Source organism: Pipistrellus hanaki (assembly GCF_964339955.1).
Source record: "Pipistrellus hanaki genome assembly, chromosome: 7".
In the NCBI taxonomy this organism is placed as follows: Eukaryota; Metazoa; Chordata; class Mammalia; order Chiroptera; family Vespertilionidae; genus Pipistrellus; species Pipistrellus hanaki.
The window spans coordinates 32,851,680-32,873,136 of record NC_140509.1 but is presented as its reverse complement, the minus strand read 5'-3'; the positions used below and the strand labels follow the sequence as shown (position 1 = coordinate 32,873,136).

Genomic DNA, 21,457 nt, shown 5'->3' with positions numbered 1-21,457 from the left:
CAAACTGCCCGTGAGTGTATGATATATATGGAGACTTAATTTGTGTGGGTTTGTTTTTTTCTTCCTCTTTCCCTAAGACCATCTTAAATGGAGATGAGAATACTTTGGTTTTTGAAAACCTGAACCCGAACACTCTCTATGAAGTTTCTGTGACTGCCATCTACCCTGATGAGTCAGAAAGTGATGCGTTGACTGGCAGCGAGCGCACAAGTAGGTGTTCAGCTTTCAGATGTTGTTATTTTAAAATCAAATTTTAAAAGAGCTATAGCTATATTACTAATATTTTCCAAAATTCTTTTTTTTTTTTTTTAGTGCGCGTGACACCCGTACCAACACAACGTAAGAATTTAGTTTGCTGAATTATATGAATGACCAAATGATGAAGGAAGGAAGGACGAAGGAAGGAAAAAAGAAAGGAAGGAAGGAAGGAAAGAAGGAAGGAAGGAAGGAAGGAAGGAAGGAAGGAAGGAAGGAAGGAAGGAAAAGCACCATTAAATCCATTGCAAACAGGCTTTTGCTTTTAAATTGTAAGGCGTTGATTAGGACTATTTTAAACAGGACTTTCTAGAAAAAACTTTGCTCAGCTATTATTTGCTAAGGAATTAGTTACGATTCAATGACCAATTAGCTTTATACCTAGAGAGTTATAGCTCTATTGGTTTCCTAGGGAACTATGCATATTTTTTGGGGGGAACTATGCATATTTTCCTAGGGAACTATGCATTGTTCTGTATGCTTACTATGTTTCTCAACTTCTTTTCAGCTCCAAAAAGTGGTCCACGCAACCTTCAGGTGTACAATGCAACCTCTAACAGCTTGACCGTTAAGTGGGATCCTGCTATTGGCCGTGTGCAGAAATACAGAATCACTTATAAGCCTACAACAGGGGAAGGCAGTGAACAAACGGTAATTTGTTTTATAAAAAAAACTGTTTCTTGGACAAATTCTACCCTTTCCTCTTCAAACACTTTTCACCCACAGTATGTAGTTAGTCACATTTACTATTTTGAGAGATGTAGGATTTGCTGTGTTAGATTAAAACATTTGCTCCTTGATGGAGCCTCAGTGGACTTTTTCATGGGAGACGAGAATTGCTGTTCACTGTAGCCTCATAGCATCAGACAGGTGCCTCAGTGCATCCACATTTCCCTTAAGAACTACTCAAGTTGTATTATTCAGGAAGATATCTAGATTTTTGAATCTATTTGATTTTTAAATCCATACTCTCTGTCTTAATCCAGTGCTGAAAGTTTCCTAAACTTCCATTTTTGTTTCTGCGTGCCATAACATATTTCTTAGATCTGGTGTTTCCAGATATGCATGCCTGTTCACCTAATTCATACTATTTGTCGTTTTTATCCTATCTTATAAAAGGGTATGCAAATTGACTGTCATGCCAACGCACGTGATGGCCACCTCCATGTGAGCACAAGATGCCTGCCACAATATGGCTAGCAGGGGAGGGCAATTGAGGGCCATCAGGCAGAGAGGAGAGCAGTTGGGAGGGGGAGGGGACCAGGCCTATAGGGGAGGGCAGTTAGGGGCAACTAGGCTGGCAAGGGAGGGCAGTTAGGGGTTATCAGGCGATCAGGGGAGGACAGATAGGGGTGACCAGGACAGCAGGAGAGGGCAGATAGGGGCAATTGAGCAGACAGGGGAGCAGTTAGGTGTTGATCAGGCTGGCAGGGGAGTGGTTAGGGAGTGATAAGTCTGGCATTTAGGGGCAATCAGGCAGGCAGGCAGGCGAGCAGTTGGGAGCCAGCAGTCCTTGATTGTGAGAGGGATATCTGAATTTTGTGCACCGGGCCTCTAGTATTTATATAAATGGAGGTTCCTAAGGAAGATGGTAGGAATAGAAACTCAGCCTTCATCTTTTTTTAAGCTTCCCAGTATTCCCTTATTTAACAAAATCCTTGTCCATTCACCTTGCTGACTTTAGTCGTCTCTCTTTGAACTTTCTCCAGCTTTGTTTTTATGAGCCGTGTGACTAGAACTGCACACATTATCCTAGCTCACAAAGCACTGTGATTGTTATACATATATGTGATGCTTTTAGTGAGGTCCAGTATTTTGTGAACATTTTTGAGGGGCTATAATGTTTCCTCACATAGCTTTAGAGCAGCAGTCCTCAACCTTCCTAATGCCGCGACCCTTTAATACAGTTTCTCATGTTGTGGTGACCCCCAACCATAAGATTATTTTCATTGCTACTTCATAACTGTAGTTTTGCTACTGTTAATGAATAGTAATGTAAATATCTGTGTTTTCTGATGGTCTTAGGCTCAACAGCAGTGGTTCACAACCTGTGGATCGTGACCCACATGTTGAGAACCACTAGCAAGGTCGCTAACAGGGTGAAAGGTATCTGGTTGTCTAGAGTAGTAAGTGGGTTTAGCTGAACCAGAAATCCTTCCCTTCCCACTGTGACTTTTGAATTGGTCTTTTGAGGTTTCCATAGAACTTGACTTAGGTGGTTTGATACATTTGGATTGAAATATGTCTATTTGAGTAAACTAAATACCAACTGTATTCATATAGCTTTTATAAAAAGTAAGATACCTTTGATGGATTGATATTTTAATATCAGAAAGATAACTTCCTTTGTCTGTGCCAGGCCAGATTTAGGTAAAACTGTATAGCAGGATGTACTTGACCTTAACGCTTCTCTTAGCTGATGATCCCTTAAGGTTTGTTACTATTAGGGATCTTCCCATTTAAATGCTAGTCCATGAACTAAGCTAAGTAACAAATCACAGATGCTAGAATTGCCTTGGAGAGTTGGATGGAAGAAGTAGGCAGGCTCCTTTCTGCTTAGTCATAGACTAGTTCTATTAAGTGGATGCTTCCAGATTTGCTAAATATTCAAGACTTGCTATGATGTTGATACTTTTTTCTTATCACTTCAAATATTACATTTATTAAAATTAGCTACTGTAGTTCAGTTTGCTTCTGTTAGGATGGCTACAGTGATTCACTGAGGTTTCCTCTGGAACTTGGAAGGATGGGTGCAACATCTGGACGGTACTAGCACATCCAGCCACCCACATGTGCACTCATGGCGGGCAGCGTGCCATCTTCATGTGATTTTAATTAGAATGGCCTAAACATCTGAATTCGGTAAACTGTTAACAAATCATACAAATCTTCTTTCAACAAGATAGCTAGATGGCCTTGAGCAATGAATAAAATACGGAGAACTCTGTGATTGAAGGAAATCGAAAAAGCATCATAACTGCATGGAGATGACTGGGAACTTCTGCCTGAGCGTGTCCTGGCAAAGGGGTCTGCCACGTAGCTTACACAGCAGATGCTCTGAGAGTGGCAGTGTTTGGGGGGAGAGGGGGTTTCCTAAGAGCTTCAGATTTTTTGCTGAATCATGATAATGTGTTTCTAAAGCAAGTAAAAAAATCTGTAAAAAAGGTAAAGATAATAATACTGAATGGCGCTGAGCCTCTAATAGTATGCAAGTCCTTGAGACCTCCAAGTTCTTTAGTAGCTCACTGATGATTAATGCCTCTGTGGGGAAAGCCCTGTGAAATGTGGTTTTGGAAGCAGTTTTCAGTGCTGGCGACGAGCAAGTGGAAATATCTTTTTGAGTCGCCAGTATGAGGCTTAGGGTCCTTTATGTGATTTAAGGTGTGTAGTGTATATTTAGAATGAAACTGTAAGACATCTCCTAAATCTTCAGGGTTGTACGTGTTGCCAGATCTTGGCAAGGGTCTCAAACAGCTTCCTTGTAGAAAGAGCTCTTTCTAACAGAGTAGTGAGATGGAGAGAACAAGATTAACACGTGTTCCTGTTTTACTCAAGACCACAATAGGGGGACGACAGAATAGTGTGCTCCTGCAGAAACTGAAGCCCAACACTGTTTACGAGATCAAAGTGTCCTCCCTGTATTCTGACGGTGAAGGAGGTCATATGACGGGGACAGGCAAGACCAGTAAGTGAATGCAGGCTCCTGGTGCTTCTTTAATAATGGCAATTGGAACGAAATCACATCTTTATCCGGAATCACTGAGGTGACACAGAGTTTTGCTAATCTCTGAAAGTGCATTAAAAATAATGTTGATTTAATATCCTTGCTTGGAGTTAACTGTCTCTGTTTGTGGAGAAAGTCACTTACTATTTTCTAGGATTAAAAAAATAGCTGGTGGCAAGATGAGACATGTGTACCAGATTATTGCATACATTCTTTCATTTATTCATTGCTTCAACAAATATTTGTGGGGTGGCTACTCTGGGGTGCCTGCTATGTCCTAGGGTTCCCGGGAGATACATTGAACCTGTGTTTCATGTGTGCTTGGCTGTTAGGATCATACAGTGATGTGATTTCTGTGCATTCCAGAACCTCTGAATACTGTGCGGAACCTAAGAGTGTATGACCCTTCTACCAGTTCCTTGAATGTTCGCTGGGACCACGCGGATGGAAATCCTCGTCAGTACAAGCTCTTCTATGCACCGACAGGAGGTGGTCCGGAGGAAATGGTAATTATTTCCCGTAGCGGGTTTAACCTGTAGCTGAATGAGTGGAGCTAAAGGAGTTAACAGATTTGTTTTAGCATCCATGAAGTTTACATTCATTTAATGGAACTTAACAGCATAGGATGGGGCTTGAGTGCCTGAGTGATAAAGAGATTGTGGGGAGTCGGGGTTGGGGGAAGCAATCATTCCAGAAGGGGGAGCTGAGGATGAGTGTAGGGTCTAGAGAAGCTTTCATAACCTCGTGTAACAGTTTATAGGAGGGCACTCTATTCCAATATTACAGAGCTTGCTTTTTGACTTGGTCTTGAGTTAGGATTTTGAGTATTCTATTGTTTGAAGTGTTATTTTTTTTTTTTTTGCAAGTTTTTTAAATCAAGTGCTTTATGTTTTATTACAATCTTTAGGTACCAATCCCTGGGAATACCAATTATGCCATTCTTAGGAATCTGCAGCCAGACACCCCATACACTATCACAGTGGTTCCTGTCTACACTGAAGGTGATGGAGGGCGCACCTCAGACACTGCAAGGACATGTAAGTAAAAAGGCAAAAAAAGCTAGCCTTTTCTTTCTTTCTTTTTTTTTTTTAAACAATTTTATTGATTTTTTACAGAGAGGAGGGGAAAGAGATAGAGAGCTAGAAACGTCGATGAGAGAGAAACATTGACCAGCTGCCTCTTGCACACCCCCTACCGGGGATGTGCCCGCAACCAAAGTACATGCCCTTGACCGGAATCGAACCTGGGACCTCAGTCCGCAGACCGACGCTCCACCACTGAGCCAAACCGGTTTCGGCAAAGCTAGCCTTTTCATGATAAATTTTGCTTTTCTTTATATAGACCCATTGACAAAAATTTGGAAAATTCAGAATAATAAAATAAAAACATACAAATTACCCATAATTCACCTCACAAACATCAACTGTTACTATTTTAGTGTATGAAATAAAAAATTTACAATGGCATTCGTCTTATGAAATAATAATTACAAGACTTATGAATGTATATACAATAATTAGTATGCCACTTTGGTCATTCTCTTCCACTGACAAAAAAAAAAAAAAATCATTGAACTTTGTGCTTTATACATCTGTGCGAAGCCATGTTTTGTATTGGCTCTATAGTGAATTATTATTTTTTAAATATATTTTTTATTGATTTCAGAAAGGAAGGGAGAGGGAGATAGATACCGTGTTTCCACAAAAATAAAACATCCTCCGAAAATAAGACCTACTTACAGGTTTCCTTCTGAGTGAAATATAATGCATCCCCCGAAAATAAGGCCCTCCTAGGCTAAACATGAGAGATTTGGTCCACTGATTCTGAAAGAAATGGAGTCACAAGAAATTCACCAGGAAATTCAGGAATTGGATTATAATGATGATGTTACAGAAGATGATGACATGATTGTCATTGAATAAATGAGTAAATTCTTGATACTATAGGATTCACAGTTTGTCTGGTTTGTGTTGACAACTACCGTACTACCGTACCGATACGGGTAATAAATTTCCTTTATTTTCATTTAACAATAAATGTGTACCATATTCCTCTTCATGGAAAAATAAGACATCCCCTGAAAATAAGACCTAACACATCTTTGGGAGCAAAAATTAATATAAGACACTGTCTTATTTTCAGGGAAACAGGGTAGATAGCTAGATATATCAATGATGAGAGATAATTACTGATCAGCTGCCTCCGGCCTCCTGCACGCCCTGGGCATGTGCCCTGACCAGGAATCAAACCCTGACCTCCTGGTTCATAGGTTGATGCTCAACCATTGAGCCATGCCCGTTGGGGCTATAATGAATTATTGAAATCTGTCATGACATTGCTTGATTACACATTTTTCTGGTTTTCTGAAGAAGTGCCTTTTGGCATTAAAAATATGTGTTCTTTCCTTTGCCATTAACTTGAAAACCAGTGTATAGTGGTTTTACTGTTTGTTTTTTTGCTTACAGGTTTTTGAAAGTATTTATAAACATTTCTTTGACTCTAAAAATATACTTTCTAATAGCTTAAATGAAGCAAGTATGGATGGCTTCTTTTGATAAAAGATGAGTAGTCTAGAAAGATGACACTATTGACTTGATTATAGTTTGGGGTTAATATGTAGATCTAGTTTATGTTTTTCTACCTCCCTAATGAGGCAGATCATTGATCTTCTCTCTCTCTCCTTTTGCCTTTAGTTTTAGTCATAGAAGACATTCATAGAATTGCAAACACTCTGAAACTCCTCCTCTCTGCCTCTCCATTGCCCATGTTGGAAAACTGAAGCTTCCTTTCTAGTTTTGTGTTCCTTACCCTTTTATGGCCGGCCCAGTATTACTGCAATTACTAGCAGCTTGTTTTTATTGGCAACAACTTTGCTTCCATATAGATAAAGGCCATAATTGGCTCGCATTGGTAAATTTAGATTTGGCGAGGGTTTAAATCTGCTTTTGAATAGATAACTGGGAGTTTAAGGAGGATAGCATTTTGTTCTTTTACAGAGTGTAAGCTCTGGAGAAGTGATAACAAAAACTCCACATGTATAAACAGACTTAGTTAAGAATTGTGTGTTGGCTCTTCCTTCCTCAGTGGTGAGAGGCTTGCCGAGGAACGTCCAGGTGTACAACCCCACGCCCAACAACCTGGACGTCCGCTGGGACCCGGCCCCCGGGCCTGTGCAGCAGTATCGCATTGTGTACACGCCTGTGGATGGCACCAGACCCTCGGAATCCGTAAGTCACATTGTCTTCATAGAGCGCAGCCGTGAACTTTGTAGATTTCACTGTGCCTCCAGGGGTTGCTGGCCTGGGACAATAAGCCAGTTGTTGGAGTGGCACTGAGTCTCAGGGAAACTTCACTTCCTGGTGAATGGAGGTTCATGTCTGTGTCATGCTGAGTAGCCTATGAGAATGCAAACCACAAACATGCCAGGGTATAATGGTTAAATGATTGCTTTTGATGAATTAAGGCAGGTGTATTCATTATAAAGTTAGTTAGCAAAAGGGAATTTTGGGGAAAATGCAAATTAGTAATATGATTTTAAAAAAAAAACCCAGTAATAAATGCAAATCATTACTAAACCTTGTCAATAACGCTTTCGTTGTAAAGTACAGATGTCTTATGAAACTTAGAGTACTCCTTCACTGGCTCATACAAATTGCTCAGTCTCTTCTCCATTACACAGCACTATGTAGTTTTGCAAGTAGATTAATAGTTTAGAAATCAGAGGTTACTGACTTGAACAAGGAAAATATAAGAACACTTAAGAAAAAGTAAATTGATAAATTAACTTTACTTATAAGTTCTTTATAAAAAGAAACAATAATGATAAACAATGATGAACAAAACATGTATTTTGTAAGAATATTGACCTGCATGTCCCTGTGTCTGATAGAATATATTCACACAACGTTGTCCTTATCCATTGTATAGAGTTGCTCTCTATTTTAACACAGAATTTCTCCCCACCAGTGTAGAAGTCTCTTATGAATGTCTAACAATAAGAGGAATGTTCTATGGGTTACTATCAACATCCCTGGATGCTATTTATATTTGATAATCTTTATAATAAGCATAAAGATGACTGAAGTTACTGAAATCCAGTAGTGAACTAACTTTGGAGAGGAAAGTTTTGAGGATAAATTGCATCAAATGGTGTGGGTCGGGCAGATCTACTGAAGAAGCACCATAGTTGGCTTCTGACGTGTCTGGGCTTAGCCTTTTATTATCAAAGGTATTATGCTGACTAATACAATACTTGATAAGCATAGGGGCTGTCATCAGGCAGAATTTGGCATTTCCTCCCCTCCAGATTGTGGTGCCGGCAAATACCCGCACGGTGCACCTGGATCGGCTGATTCCGGACACACCCTATTCCGTGAACGTCGTGGCTCTCTACTCGGATGGAGAGGGGAACCCCAGCCCCGCCCAGGGCCGAACTCGTGAGGCAGAAATCCTTTCTTCACCCCATTCCCTTGTCAGTCAGTTGGTAGGGCTTCTCTGCATGAGTGAGGTGTGGGCTACTTAGCAAACATGAGGACTTGGCCTCTATATTTCATTTAACAGTAAGTGGTTATAGTGGTTAAAAATCATCCCTTTCTTTCCCAGCCTGTGCATTTAGGCTCAGGCCTAGTTTTATGTCACTGGATGTTCAGCATGCAACTGTAGCTCTGAAATGCAGCACATTCTAGGTTTATGTTTTCGCGTTAAAACCATAGAATAGGGGTGTCGAACTCAATCAGAGAAGGGGCCAAAATCTAAAATCCAGCCTAAATCGCGGGTCGAATGGTTTACTGAACAGTCATAAACTGACAATGTCATAAACTGACAGCGGAGTGCAGTGATGACAGTGCGGTGCGGGCCACATTGCAAGGCCTGGCGGGCTGGATTTGGCCCGCGGGCCTTGTGTTTGACACATGTGCCATAGAAGATGTGTGTTTTAGCATAGGGAGTGAACAGCCTAGTGAATGGTAACACACCTGAGAGTCACTTCCTTAATCTGGCCAGGGGAAAATTCTTTCCTACCCCTCCTGCCCGCCCCAGGCCTGTCATGCTCACGGGCAGGCACATACTCTATTGTGTTTGTTTATTTAGTACCTCGGAGTGGACCAAGAAATCTGAGAGTCTTCGGGGAGACAACCAACAGCCTCTCGGTGGCCTGGGATCACGCTGACGGGCCAGTCCAGCAATACAGGATCATCTATTCTCCCACAGTCGGCGATCCAATCGATGAATATGTGAGTCCGACTCTCATTTATCTGAGCATTTTGTAATCTGACCGGGTTGGAGTGTGAGCCTCAGCTTTCTGCTTTAGGATGGAGCTAGGGTTAGAGTTGAGTCCTGGACTTCTGTGTGTCAGTTACATTCTCTGTGACTTCCTCTGACGTGAGATTGGGATCACCTGACCGTGCCTAGTATGGCCTTCTATACTACAGAGAATTAATGTCTTAGGGCTCAATTTTTATTCTAAATGCAGATGGAAAAAAACTGTCTTATCTCATGAAGTGCATATTTCTAACCTCCTACCTACACCATGGGAATTAATTCTGGTGAAACATGATACCAATTATTCTGAGCTAACTAAATTAATGTTCAAATGCTGTGACTATTCCAATCTTACCTTTTCTTTAGATCTAGTCTTTCTTAAATATTGGGCAAATTGATCTCCCTTTCCTCTAAATTTACATTTTTCTATACACTCTGGTTTTGGAATATACATACTCTAATATCAGCTTCAAAATTTTTGAGTGTCATGTTTTATCTCTCCAGAACCAGAGTCAAGTTTCTGGTAGCATAGCCCTCATTTAATGTTCATTTGTTATGGATAGAAAAAGTCAGCACTGGCTTTAAAGTTCAGTGATAGCTTAGTGGGAAATTACACGCAATGCTGATTATAAAGCAGTTTTGTCTGTGGTTTGCAACCATTTTGCTACATACATTCTATTTGATCATTCTCCTTCCATTATTCTTGTGTTATAAAATATTTCGTCTACTTGAACTTGATTTTTTTAAGCTTTAATTTAAGCCCCATCCCATTTTTATTAATCTGAAACACATGTACTTGCCATTTAATGTTTCTGATCAAAATGAGATGAGCCGGATTGCCACACTTTGTTTGCCAAAGCAAAGGTGCTCACGCCTTAGTGTTTGTTCAGCCTTCCCAGGTGCAACTAAGCAATTTCCCTTCAGTTTCTGAAAACTGTAAAAACATAATTTCTTCCCCCAATTCACCATTTGCAAGCAAGGAACTCTACTCTAGGCATCACTGGTATAAGTGATTCACATTATTTATGGAAGCAAAGCTTAGGGGGGCAGGGAGAGAGAGATCTAGTTGTTGTGTTTTCTCTTCATGGAGGAAGTTAAATGTATTTTCAATTGCTTCTTTTTCATCTTTTCCACATCATTAGTATTAGCCAAAGTGAAACTCTTGAGAGCAGAAACCCTCACCAATGTATTTCCAGTGGCTGGTACCATGCCTGGCTCGCAGTGGGTACTTGGGACACATTTGTTGAAGGAATACAGAGAAACACAACATGTACCAATGAGAGCTGAAGGAGAAAAACATACTACTGAGCACTGCAGGACTCAGTAATGTGCATGGAAGTGTTGTATGCATTATTGCTGTTAGCCTCACAGTTTCCTTCAGAGGTGCTAAGCCATAAAGCTGGTAAATGGCTACTATGGGATGTGAGCCCAGATGTGTTTACTCTAAAACCATTCTCCCACGCCACACACAGGCAGTGTGGACCATCCGCCTTGCCATGAGCTATTGTGTAACAAAAAGAAAATATGAAGAAGACATTACTGTCTATGGGAATCTATAAAACAATATTGTCTTTTGATCTGGAAGTCCTCTAGCTGATAATAAACTTATAATTTAATGTCCTCTATAGACCACTGTCCCAGGCAGAAGGAACAATGTAATACTGCAGCCCCTGCAATCTGATACTCCATATAAAATTACTGTGATTCCTATTTATGAAGACGGAGATGGTAGCCATCTAACAGGAAATGGAAGAACTGGTAAGAATCTTAGACCTTTTACAATCTTTAAATGTTGCATTTGCCAGTGCATCTGAAGTACTACATTGGTATTGCAATAACTTAATATTAGGCATTGAATTTTGTCAGATTGATAGGAGAACAGAACTGGTATTTTAACTGTTTCAAGGTTCACTTTAAAGAAGAAAAAGACAAAAATCTGCATATTTTGCTTTGCTTGAGATAGTTTTATTTCTCCTTTGAAAAACCATTTGGTATTCTCTGAGTATTGTTTCAGTTTGTGTGGTGGTCACTTCAGCCTGCAGCTGCTAAGTCAGTTTAGTATCAGCAAAAAGACACTCCATCATGATAGCATCTTTTTTTTTTTTTTTTTTAAATATATTTTATTGATTTTGGAGCTTTAAAAAGTGCTTTGCTTAGGAGCCAGCCCCAGAGTTACAGAGAGGAAGGGAGAGAGATAGAGAGCTAGAAACATCGATGAGAGAGAGTCATCGATCAGCTGCCTCTTGCACACCCCCTACTGGGGATATGCCCACAACCAAGGTACATGCCCTTGACCGGAATCGAACCTGGGACCTTTCAGTCCCCAAGCCAACGCTCTATCCATTGAGCCAAACCAGTTTCGGCCATTATAGCATCTTAAGTCATAAATAATCGAGAGGTTTAGCATTTCCCTTCTCTCTTTGCAAATGTAGCTTTTTTTTTTACAAAAATATATTTTTTTCTATTGTACCAAGTACTTTACAAAGAATTACCAGTGCCGAGACCTCCCATTTCTAGCCTACACTGGTGGCACGGTGGCAGTTGTTTGGGGTTTAGAGCAAAGGTTCTCCACTGTGGTTGCTCATTGGAATCACCTGAGGAGCTTTAAAAAGTGCTTTGCCTAGGAGCCAGCCCCAGAGTTACTGATGTAACTGGGAGGGGGTGTGGTCTGGACCTGCAGATGCTCCAATGTGCAGCCAAGGCAGAGAGCCACTGCGTCAGCAGAAAGGCATGCTGGGTTATAGATCTGGTGTCTGTTACTACTAAGTATTGGCCTCCCCCCCCCCCCCCCCCCGCCTTTTGTTTTCTTTGTTCAGCATGATTTCAGGATCCTTACTATGCTCAGTTGCCCAAACTCTTTTTGTGCTTTGCAATACTACAGAATTTGAAAGACCTACCATTCGAAAACTCTTAAGAGAAAAACAAGACTAGAGTGGTTTCAGCTTAGTCTCCCAAGACCAGGAATTTATATATTTATTGATACCTATTGTCTATAGGACGGAGTCAAACGAGACTCAGTTTAGTAGTTTTAAATTTAAAATCAAGATGATTTAATTTAACAACTTTCAATTTTTAAAACTTCCCCTTAGGTTTTAGAATATATTTTGGTATTTTTCAGGGGAAATAGCATATTTCAGAATTTTGTGCTTATCACAATATATTAAAAAAATATTTCCTAGATATTGAATTTTCCAGGAAGGCTCAAAGCCATTTCTAGTTGTTGTTTTGCAGAACTCTTCAAGGTGAATTTCTTATTTGTGTAATTCTATGAATAATAATTCAGCAGCTACTTCACATGCTGCCTCACAGTATTGCTTTTTAGCTCCTGGAGTTGGAGGCAGTGCCTGTGAAGGTTTGAGGATTTACTCAAGGTTATGTTCATGCAGAGTAGAGGGTGCGGGAAAGAACCCATTTAGTCATGAGCTAGCTGTGTGGTCTTGGGCAAGTCATATCTTATTTATGTGATTAGGTGGTTGGACTAGATAGTGCCTAAATTGCTTGTTGGCTCTAATATTCTGTAATCTCTAACATTCTAAAAGTGGTATGAGGTTTCCTGTGTCATTCTGCATCATATAACACACCAGCTCTGGAAATCACCAGTTCCTGAGTCCATTGGAGTTGTAGTTTGAATTTGAAAAACCCCTAAGCTTTCTGTTGAATATTTTAATGTCTTTTGTTTTCTGAATAAGGAACTTACAGGATTTTATTAAATTTCACTCATAGGATTGTACTATTAATACTTATAATTTATACCCATCAAGTTCTTTGCTCTCCCTGTGTATCAGTAAAAGGTCAGTAACGTGTGCCAATATTTGTTTGCAGTGGGACTACTTCCACCTCAGAACATACACATCTCTGATGAATGGTATACAAGATTCAGGGTATCTTGGGATCCTTCACCCTCTCCAGTTCTTGGATATAAAATTGTATATAAGCCAGTGGGTAAGAAAACACCTTTATCATCATTTAAATGCACAGGGGAGTATTTTGAGTATGAGGATATTCTTTGTTCCATTCCCTATGGTTAGATTCTACTGACAATTCAGTTCTCACATCAAATTTTTGATCAGAGGCATGTTTCCAGAAATATCATTTTAAGTCAATGATTTTAGTATCATTGTTACTATGGGTGTAGGTAAAATTTTCATTAATTTGCATGGCTAAAAATTTTATCTAGCCTATCAAGATGCACAAATTAAAGGTGTTTGTGTTCAGACATCTCATGTGTTATTATGATTATGAAATAATGCATATTTAATCAATACAAACTTCTATATTTTCCCCATGATGTCAAGGTTTTGTTCCTCTTGGAGAATATGCATTTTAGTTTAATTTATGACAGGCTTGCTTTCAATTCCCTGTTGATCCTGGATAAAACCTTTATTAAATTATTTACTGTATTTCTGTTTTATCTACATGCTTAGAACAGTGGAAGAAAATACTCTTTGTACCAAATTTGCTAGGGCATTTTCCATGCACTAGGAATGGCATGGGCTAGAAATTTTTTTTCTAGAAAAACTTAGAGAGGGAAGAGAAAGGGAAGGTGAGCTTGTGTAAGAAATGGAGAGAGAACTTAAAAGGAGGAAGAGATGTTAGTAACTGTGGACCTTCTGTCACTAAGCTTATGGAATGAGGTCCAAGATGGATATTCTTAAATCATCTCTACATTAAAGATGTTAAATAGCACCTACTATGGGCAAAGCACAGTGCTGGCAAAGGAGGCTCAGAGAAGAGGCTTGAGATTCTAAGGTAGTTGTTTGTGTGATTGATTAACTCATTAAAGGAACTGTGATTACGTTCCTGCTACATTCCAGGTATTGTGCTATGCTTTGAAAATCTGAGGGTAAATAATCCACTCTCTGCTTACAGTTTTGTATTCACCATATAATGTGGCTTGTGTTACATTGAACAAAAGCATAAGGGGCTTTAGAATTAATGCTGTTCATACTATCATTTGAGTATAAGTGAAGGCATTTTGATTTTAGGAAAAATTTAAGATTAGTGTTAACATATATCTATGTATTTTTGTGATTGTTATTAAAGGTTCCAATGAGCCCATGGAAGTCTTTGTTGGAGAAGTGACATCATACACGTTACACAATCTCAATCCCAGCACCATTTATGATGTAAATGTTTATGCTCAGTATGATTCTGGACTCAGTGTCCCCCTGACGGATCAAGGAACTACATGTGAGTCACATGTCTTTGCATGGTTGTGAGAAAAGTATAGTACAAATTACCAAGTTAGGCTGTTTTAATGTTATGTCTTCTTAACATATGCATGTTTTCTCAGCAATTAGTAGGTGACCCTTTTGTGCCGAACTAAACAAATCTATAAGTAATATAATTCAATATACAAATATCAGTATATGATGAGGTATGTTTAGTTCACAACAATATTATATTTTGAATTTTGAAAGATTAAAAATTATGATTTCATTTCATCATGAATGATCCTGTAGAATTAGAGTTGGGATGCAGGGAATTTTTTTTTTTTTTGGTAGTTTTTCTTGACATTTGATGTTAAAACATCTATCACCTAAATACATTGATTTAATTGCAAGTTTTCACAGAAATGCCATGATTATTGATTCAGCCCAGATAGAATTTATAATCACCAAGTTCTCTAATAATCACTTAAGGATTTAGCAGATTGCCTTTGGAAACATTTCTTATTTTCCACGAGATGTCTTTGACATTTGTAGTGTTGAGAAGGTCTCTGTGATATTTCTTTCCCCTTGAAAATCAGTGATGGAAAGGGAGAGCTGTTTTGGCTGCACCACATTTTCATGTATGTTTCCTATAAGGAAACAACAAGATTTTAGATATTCTTTTTTAGCCATGTGGAAGTTCTAAAATTTTGTTATGATTAAAAGTATGCTTTTCTGCCTTTATTTAAGAAGTAAGTCTATTATCTTTCTTTCTTTCCTTTGCAGTGTATTTAAATGTGACAGATCTAACTCCTTACAAGGTTGGGTGGGACACATTCTGTGTTAGATGGTCACCTCACCGGGCAGCCACCTCCTACAGACTAAAGCTAAACCCTGCAGATGGTACGTGTGCAAAATAAAATAAAAAAAAAAGAACTGGAGCTCATAGCAACATTTTAAAATCCAGTAAAGAAGATGCCATTTTATTTACAAAATTATGTATAATATGCCTTTAAATGCAATTGAGGATGACACTGGCATTTTCCTTTGTTGTCATGATCAGGAACGAGAGGACAGGAAATTACAGTGCGCGGATCAGAAACCAGTCACTGCTTCACTGGCCTTTCACCAGACACTGATTATGGCGTCACTGTTTTCGTGCAGACACCAAACCTTGAGGGTCCTGGTGTCTCTGTCAGAGAACACACCAGTAAGTGTTTGAGAAACCTGGAATGTCTGTCAGGCTTCAAAATGGAATGCTCTGGGTGCGAGAACTTATGTGACCCCTGAACAGGCACTTCTCTGTAGGGACTGCGGTGAGGATGTAATGATGGCAGGTTCTTGAAGGTGGAGTCTGTGGCTGGTTAGTTGGTATTATTTTTAAGGAAAGGGCTAAAGGAGGGAGATATGGCTCCAGTGGACAGTGTGAAGTTGATGGGCAACTATATTATGAACTTCTACTCATTTGATCCTATCCGAAGGCCTTACATTCAACCTTTGAATCTTGGCTTTGCGTTTTGTAACTATAGTCAATGTTGAATGACTATCAGTGATACAATAGAATTCCCAGTGTGTCCATGCCAATGAGATGTGATTTGTCATCTAGAATTTAAATCACTCTTAAAATTTCCTTCTGTGTTATGAAATGTGCACATATTGTGTTTCTCTAATTATTATTTTTTTTTAAATTCTAGCCGTAAAACCAACAGAAGCCCCTACCGAGCCACCCACACCTCCTCCCCCTCCCACAATTCCACCCGCTCGAGATGGTAAGTACAGTTGATTTGGAAATGTAATAAGTAAGAAGGGATTTGTGACCTCCTGACTAATGCAGCCTGCACATCATTTACAGTCGATATAGAACATTTCTGATTTCTGATTCTTGTTGAAGAGCTTTTAGGTTAAAAGAAAAGATTGCCAGTCATTTGTTCTCCCCCTCCAGGAGCATTTTGGTGTGAATGGAATCAGTCCTAAACCACTTCAGCTCTTCAGCTGGAACTTGTTTTCTTTTGTTTTGCAGATTAATGTCTCATGATAATCCTACATAGTTCATGGTCACCTGGTGGGCCTTTGTTTTTGGGGCTTCTGGCATCAGTAGGATCCGGGAATCTTTTTGACTATCTCTGCAAGCTCCCTCCCGGGCCTTTGGCTTTGGAAGTCCTGGTTTCTGATCTGAGAAGTGCCCTGGATTACACAAAGCTAAAACATTTCTATTTACTAAAGTCTGAGGCATAATTGTCAATTTAAAAGGTTAAAGCTGGTCTCTCAAGTAATTTGGGGCAGTTCTCTGTGGTTTATAAAATTAAGTTTAAACTAATTAACTACTGGTTTATTCCCCCTCCCCCCACATTCTGTTTTCTGAGTTAACCTGAAAGCATGTCAGATTTTAAAAGAATTTTTCTTTTATCTTAGAAGGCTCTAGACCACCACAACTTCTTTAAACCTATTAAATAAGATAAAAGTTAAGAGTGTATTATTATAGGGTAAAACAATAATGGGTTTCTTGAAATTTGGGTTGTTGAAAGAAATTCAGTAAATAATCTTGGCTTGTTGAGTTCTTTTAATACTTTATTTTTTTAGAGCAGTTTTATGTTCATAGAAAAATTGAGCAGAAAGTACATAATGTTCCATTTATACCCTGTACGCTCACTTGCACAGCTTCCCCCAGGATCACCCTCCCGCACCAAAGTGGCACATTTGTTACCCTCCATGAGCCTATATTGATGCACCGTTATCACCCCAAATCTATAGGCTATATTTGGGTCCACTCTTGGTGTTGTACATTCCACATGCTAAGTTTTTATAGAATAAAAGGTTGTTAAATTTTTATTTTCACAATTTTTTTTTTAGTCTTTAAGTCTGAAGATTCAATGAAAGATACTTATTTTATTCCAACCCTTCCTTCCCTCCATATAATCATAGTGGCCTAATTTAAAAAACACCTTATTTGCACCAAATCTTTGATAAATATATACGAAATTCCTAATCTTTTAAATCCTGAACATTGCTGCTTTTCTTTCCTTTCCTCCTCACTTATTGTTTGAGGCTACTTGAAGAGTTCCATGGGGAAAGAGCATACCTTTGCATAGTGGATCTAAATAGGCGGAGTAATTCCAGGGCAGGAATTGAGGACCAATGAGATAGTGCCTCTCACACTTTATTGTGAGCAGGAACCACCTGGGCATCTTGTTGCTGATTCTGGCTGAGGAACTCTGGGGTAGGGCCCAGAATACTGCATTTCTAAGAAGCTTCCCAGGCTATGCTGTTGCCACTGAACCATACTTTGAGTAGCAAGGTGGTAGGCTGCATTTCTCAGTTGTGTAATTTCACTTGAATGAAAGAATTCATGATATTTGAAACTTCCTTTTTTTTCTTTTTCCCCGCCAGTATGCAAAGGGGCCAAGGCAGATATTGTATTCTTGACTGATGCCTCCTGGAGTATCGGGGATGACAATTTTAATAAAGTTGTAAAGTTCATCTTCAACACTGTGGGAGCCTTTGATGAAGTCAATCCTGGTGGAATTCAGGTGGGTGTCTTTTCATGGTGGCTATTCACTAATATTGCCTTGCTATTTCCTTTGAACTTCTCTTTTTAAGTAGAAAGCCTTTTCATTACAAATTATGTTTTGACTTTTGTTATTTGATGTTTTCATTACACATGTATTTTTGGGAAGGAGTTGGGTGTAAATAGTAAACAGAAAAATAAATATTCCTTTAGGTATCTCTTTGGCTAGATGATATTTCTATTGAATAATTTAGAGGGCTCTGACTAACTTCCTACTTAAAACTCTTACAATGATACACTCCCATGAAAGGTCAGCCGATGTTCTGGAAACTAAATGCACTGCGATTATCACCCTCTGTTAAGTCCGTGGAGCCAGTGAGGAATAGTGACTGGAGTGGGTGTGTGACTGCTTCCCCCTCTATCATGGCATTGCAGATACTACCTTGATCAGAAGAGTGGCCATTATTGACTCAAAGGGTATTTCATTTGTTTTCCTAAAATAACTACCAACTATGTTGCTGTGAAATTACTCCAAAAGTATTTGTTTTACTAGAGTTGGAACTTAAGAGAAGGTTATCTTTCCATAAAGAGGCTTTGAAGAATAATTCATATTATAGCCATAACATACCTGTAAATTGGAAAATCTCCTTCACTACTCTCAATAAACCATTGAACAGAACACTTAAGTCCAGTGGCTCTAAACTATGTTTCGGTGAGCCCTTCTTCCCAGGCTCCTCTGAGAATCTGAATAAAGCTAGTGTTAATTATTTATTGGATTCTGTAAACTTGAAGACTTCAAATTCCCCCCTTTCTGGAGTGGTTTTCTTGATGGCTTTAGGCATTCCGTGCTCTTGAAGGGTATTGTCTGGGTCACTATTATAGCAAGTATCACTCTTTATGGTCATTATTGTGTGTAACTCTTTTCTATCTAACTCATTGATTCCTTAAGGCAAGGGACTATATTGTATCATTCTTCTTCCAAATCTTTTTTCTTTCTCTCTCCATTCCTTGTTGATGATTTTTTTCCCTTTATTTTTGCAGCTTGTACTTTTTCATGTGGCATCTTAGAGACATTATGAAAATAAGAGATTTTGACGTAAACCATAAATAATTTCATAAGCAAATCAAGTCTTCTTTTATGGAAGAGTACTTTATATAATAGATTATACTAAATTTCAAATCCTCAAATAACCGTGTAGATATTATTCCAACCCAAGAAGAGTAAAAAGTCAGGCCAGTTATATTCTCAATTTAATGTGTCAATAGCTAAGCCAGTTTTCCATTCTTTTAGAAATATAAGATTTCTAATAAAAAATAAAAAGAATAGCTATCATATTTTATTAACTTGTATGTGCCAACTATTTTGCATACATGATTACTACATGTGTTTTTAAAACAATCCTAGAAAGCAAGTATAATTATCTCAATTTTTCTGAGGAGAAAACTAAAGGCCAGAGATGTTGGGAACTTGCCCAGTGTCACATGGCCATTAATTGGCAGAGCTAGGATTTCAGTCCAGTGATTCCTGACTACAAAGTCTGTACTCTTTCCACTAAATCACACTGTCACTAAGTTTGTGATGAGGGCTGATTATTACCACACATGTGATATTTTCATATTACCCTCAAGAGTGGATGTGGTCAGTGAGAAGGAGCTCTTGGCTGTGGAACCAATTGCTTTGCCCACATTTGAGTTCAAGATAGTGTGTTCTCATTGCTCCCTGATTTTACCCATCCCTTCCTATACCCTAGAGCACATGTGTCAAACACAAGGCCCGCGGGCCAAACCCAGCCCGCCAGGCCTTGCAATGTGGCCCGCACCGCGCTGTCATCACTGCACTCCGCTGTCAGTTTATGACATTGTCAGTTTATGACTGTTCAGTAAACCATTTGGCCCGCGATTTAGGCTGGATTTTAGATTTTGGCCCCTTCTCTGATTGAGTTCGACACCCCTACCCTAGAGAAAGGTACCTTATGAATATAGTATATTTATATTTTCATATCAATTATTGTCTAGTCATTAAAGATAAGAAATTAGATAGTTTACGGAGACAACAGTAGTCAGTGTTATAATACCAGCTATAAAGAGCTTTATAATACTCTCAGGTCCGAGGCATTTCCTTTTCCCTTTCAGCAGTTAGAGGACTCACTGGAAAATTGAAACATAAAAAGAGATGACTTACCCTCCCCACAAACCACATTTTCTTTCAGGTCTCGTTTGTGCAGTACAGTGATGAAGTCAAGTCTGAGTTCAAGCTGAACACGTACAATGACAAGGCCCAAGCCCTCGGGGCCCTCCAGAATATTAGGTACAGAGGAGGCAACACAAGAACAGGTACAGTTGATCAGAGTCTATGTAGTCCTTCACTCTCCAAAGTCTTTGGAGTGGAAGAACCAGGTGTACCATTTCACTCTAACATTCAAATTCTTAACAGTTGGGCATGGCTAACGGCCCTTGGATGGTTTGCATTGAGGTGACACTAAAATGTTTCATTCCACACTCTATAGGAAAGGCTCTCACATTTATCAAGGAAAAGGTCTTGACCTGGGAGAGTGGCATGAGGAAGAATGTCCCCAAAGTGCTGGTTGTGGTCACAGACGGCCGGTCACAGGACGAGGTGAAGAAAGCAGCTTCAGTCATCCAGCAGTCAGGTAAGCCCAGGCCTGAGTTCCATGCCTAGTGCTTGTGCTCATTATTTTAACAGTTTTGAACATTCATAAATGATTACAAAAAAAAACCAATTTCCTGATTTACTTCATTGTTTCTGTTGAATCTGTATTTCATACTCTTCTAATATTAGCTTATGTTTAATTGTGGAATGGTTTGGTGATTACTCAGAAACAGCATGGTGTATATTCTTTGTGTAAGATATGATTCAGGGTCTGTCAATGAGCAGACTAGATTTCTCGTGGGGGCTGGAAGGCTGTAGAATGCAAACACGGATGGTCCCAGAGCAGGCTTCCTGCCATAGCAGAAGGGAGTCTTGATGCTGGCTCCTGTGCAAGGAGAACACAGGGAAGCCTTCACTACCACACAGCCTTGCAGATGCAGGCTCAAAGCGGGTTTCTCAAAGGCCCACTGTCCAGGAGGAACAGCCAGGATTCAGGGACATGTCTCCGGGGCACATCTTGGCAAACAAACATCCTCAGTGCCTCCTGGCAACGCTGCCCTTTGGATGAGTTGCTTAGGATTATTAGAGATGAAACAAGGTCTTTCCAGGACTTGCATCAACGCTGCCTCTGAAGCCCCCTCAGGTCCAAGGTAGACATATGTTGTGCATTACCTATTGTAGTGATTGAGAAATACTTGGTTACATGGAACTGCACTGATATTTTATAAATTACTGCTACTGTTTTATGCACTTTGAGCATAATTCAGCATAGTTTGTGCTCCTAGCTGACTTAAGTTTAGGGTTTTTAATACTTACTCTTTATGTTACCTTATTTATACCTAATTAGGTAACTAATTCCTTATCATTATTTTTTTTAACAGTCAAATCAAGCTTTTGGAGTAGAAACTTTATTTGTATTAACCTAAATACATAAAATTAATACAATAAATAAA

General features: G+C 39.3%; 1 protein-coding gene across 4 annotated transcripts in view; it reads left to right on the top strand.

The window, feature by feature from the left end:
- The window catches only part of COL12A1 (collagen type XII alpha 1 chain), a 111,653-nt gene that overhangs the window by 56,260 nt on the left and 33,936 nt on the right, over positions 1–21,457 (top strand). For all 4 annotated transcript variants that reach the window (XM_084890834.1, XM_084890831.1, XM_084890832.1 and 1 more), the window contains 18 exons: positions 78–210; positions 313–339; positions 764–906; positions 3,811–3,940; positions 4,346–4,485; positions 4,887–5,016; positions 7,064–7,206; positions 8,286–8,415; positions 9,068–9,210; positions 10,867–10,996; positions 13,061–13,180; positions 14,282–14,428; positions 15,175–15,291; positions 15,452–15,598; positions 16,083–16,157; positions 17,776–17,915; positions 20,104–20,227; positions 20,401–20,544. In XM_084890834.1, coding sequence (XP_084746960.1) covers positions 78–210; positions 313–339; positions 764–906; positions 3,811–3,940; positions 4,346–4,485; positions 4,887–5,016; positions 7,064–7,206; positions 8,286–8,415; positions 9,068–9,210; positions 10,867–10,996; positions 13,061–13,180; positions 14,282–14,428; positions 15,175–15,291; positions 15,452–15,598; positions 16,083–16,157; positions 17,776–17,915; positions 20,104–20,227; positions 20,401–20,544 — 2,263 coding nt within the window. The remainder of the gene's footprint in view (positions 1–77; positions 211–312; positions 340–763; positions 907–3,810; positions 3,941–4,345; positions 4,486–4,886; positions 5,017–7,063; positions 7,207–8,285; positions 8,416–9,067; positions 9,211–10,866; positions 10,997–13,060; positions 13,181–14,281; positions 14,429–15,174; positions 15,292–15,451; positions 15,599–16,082; positions 16,158–17,775; positions 17,916–20,103; positions 20,228–20,400; positions 20,545–21,457) is intronic.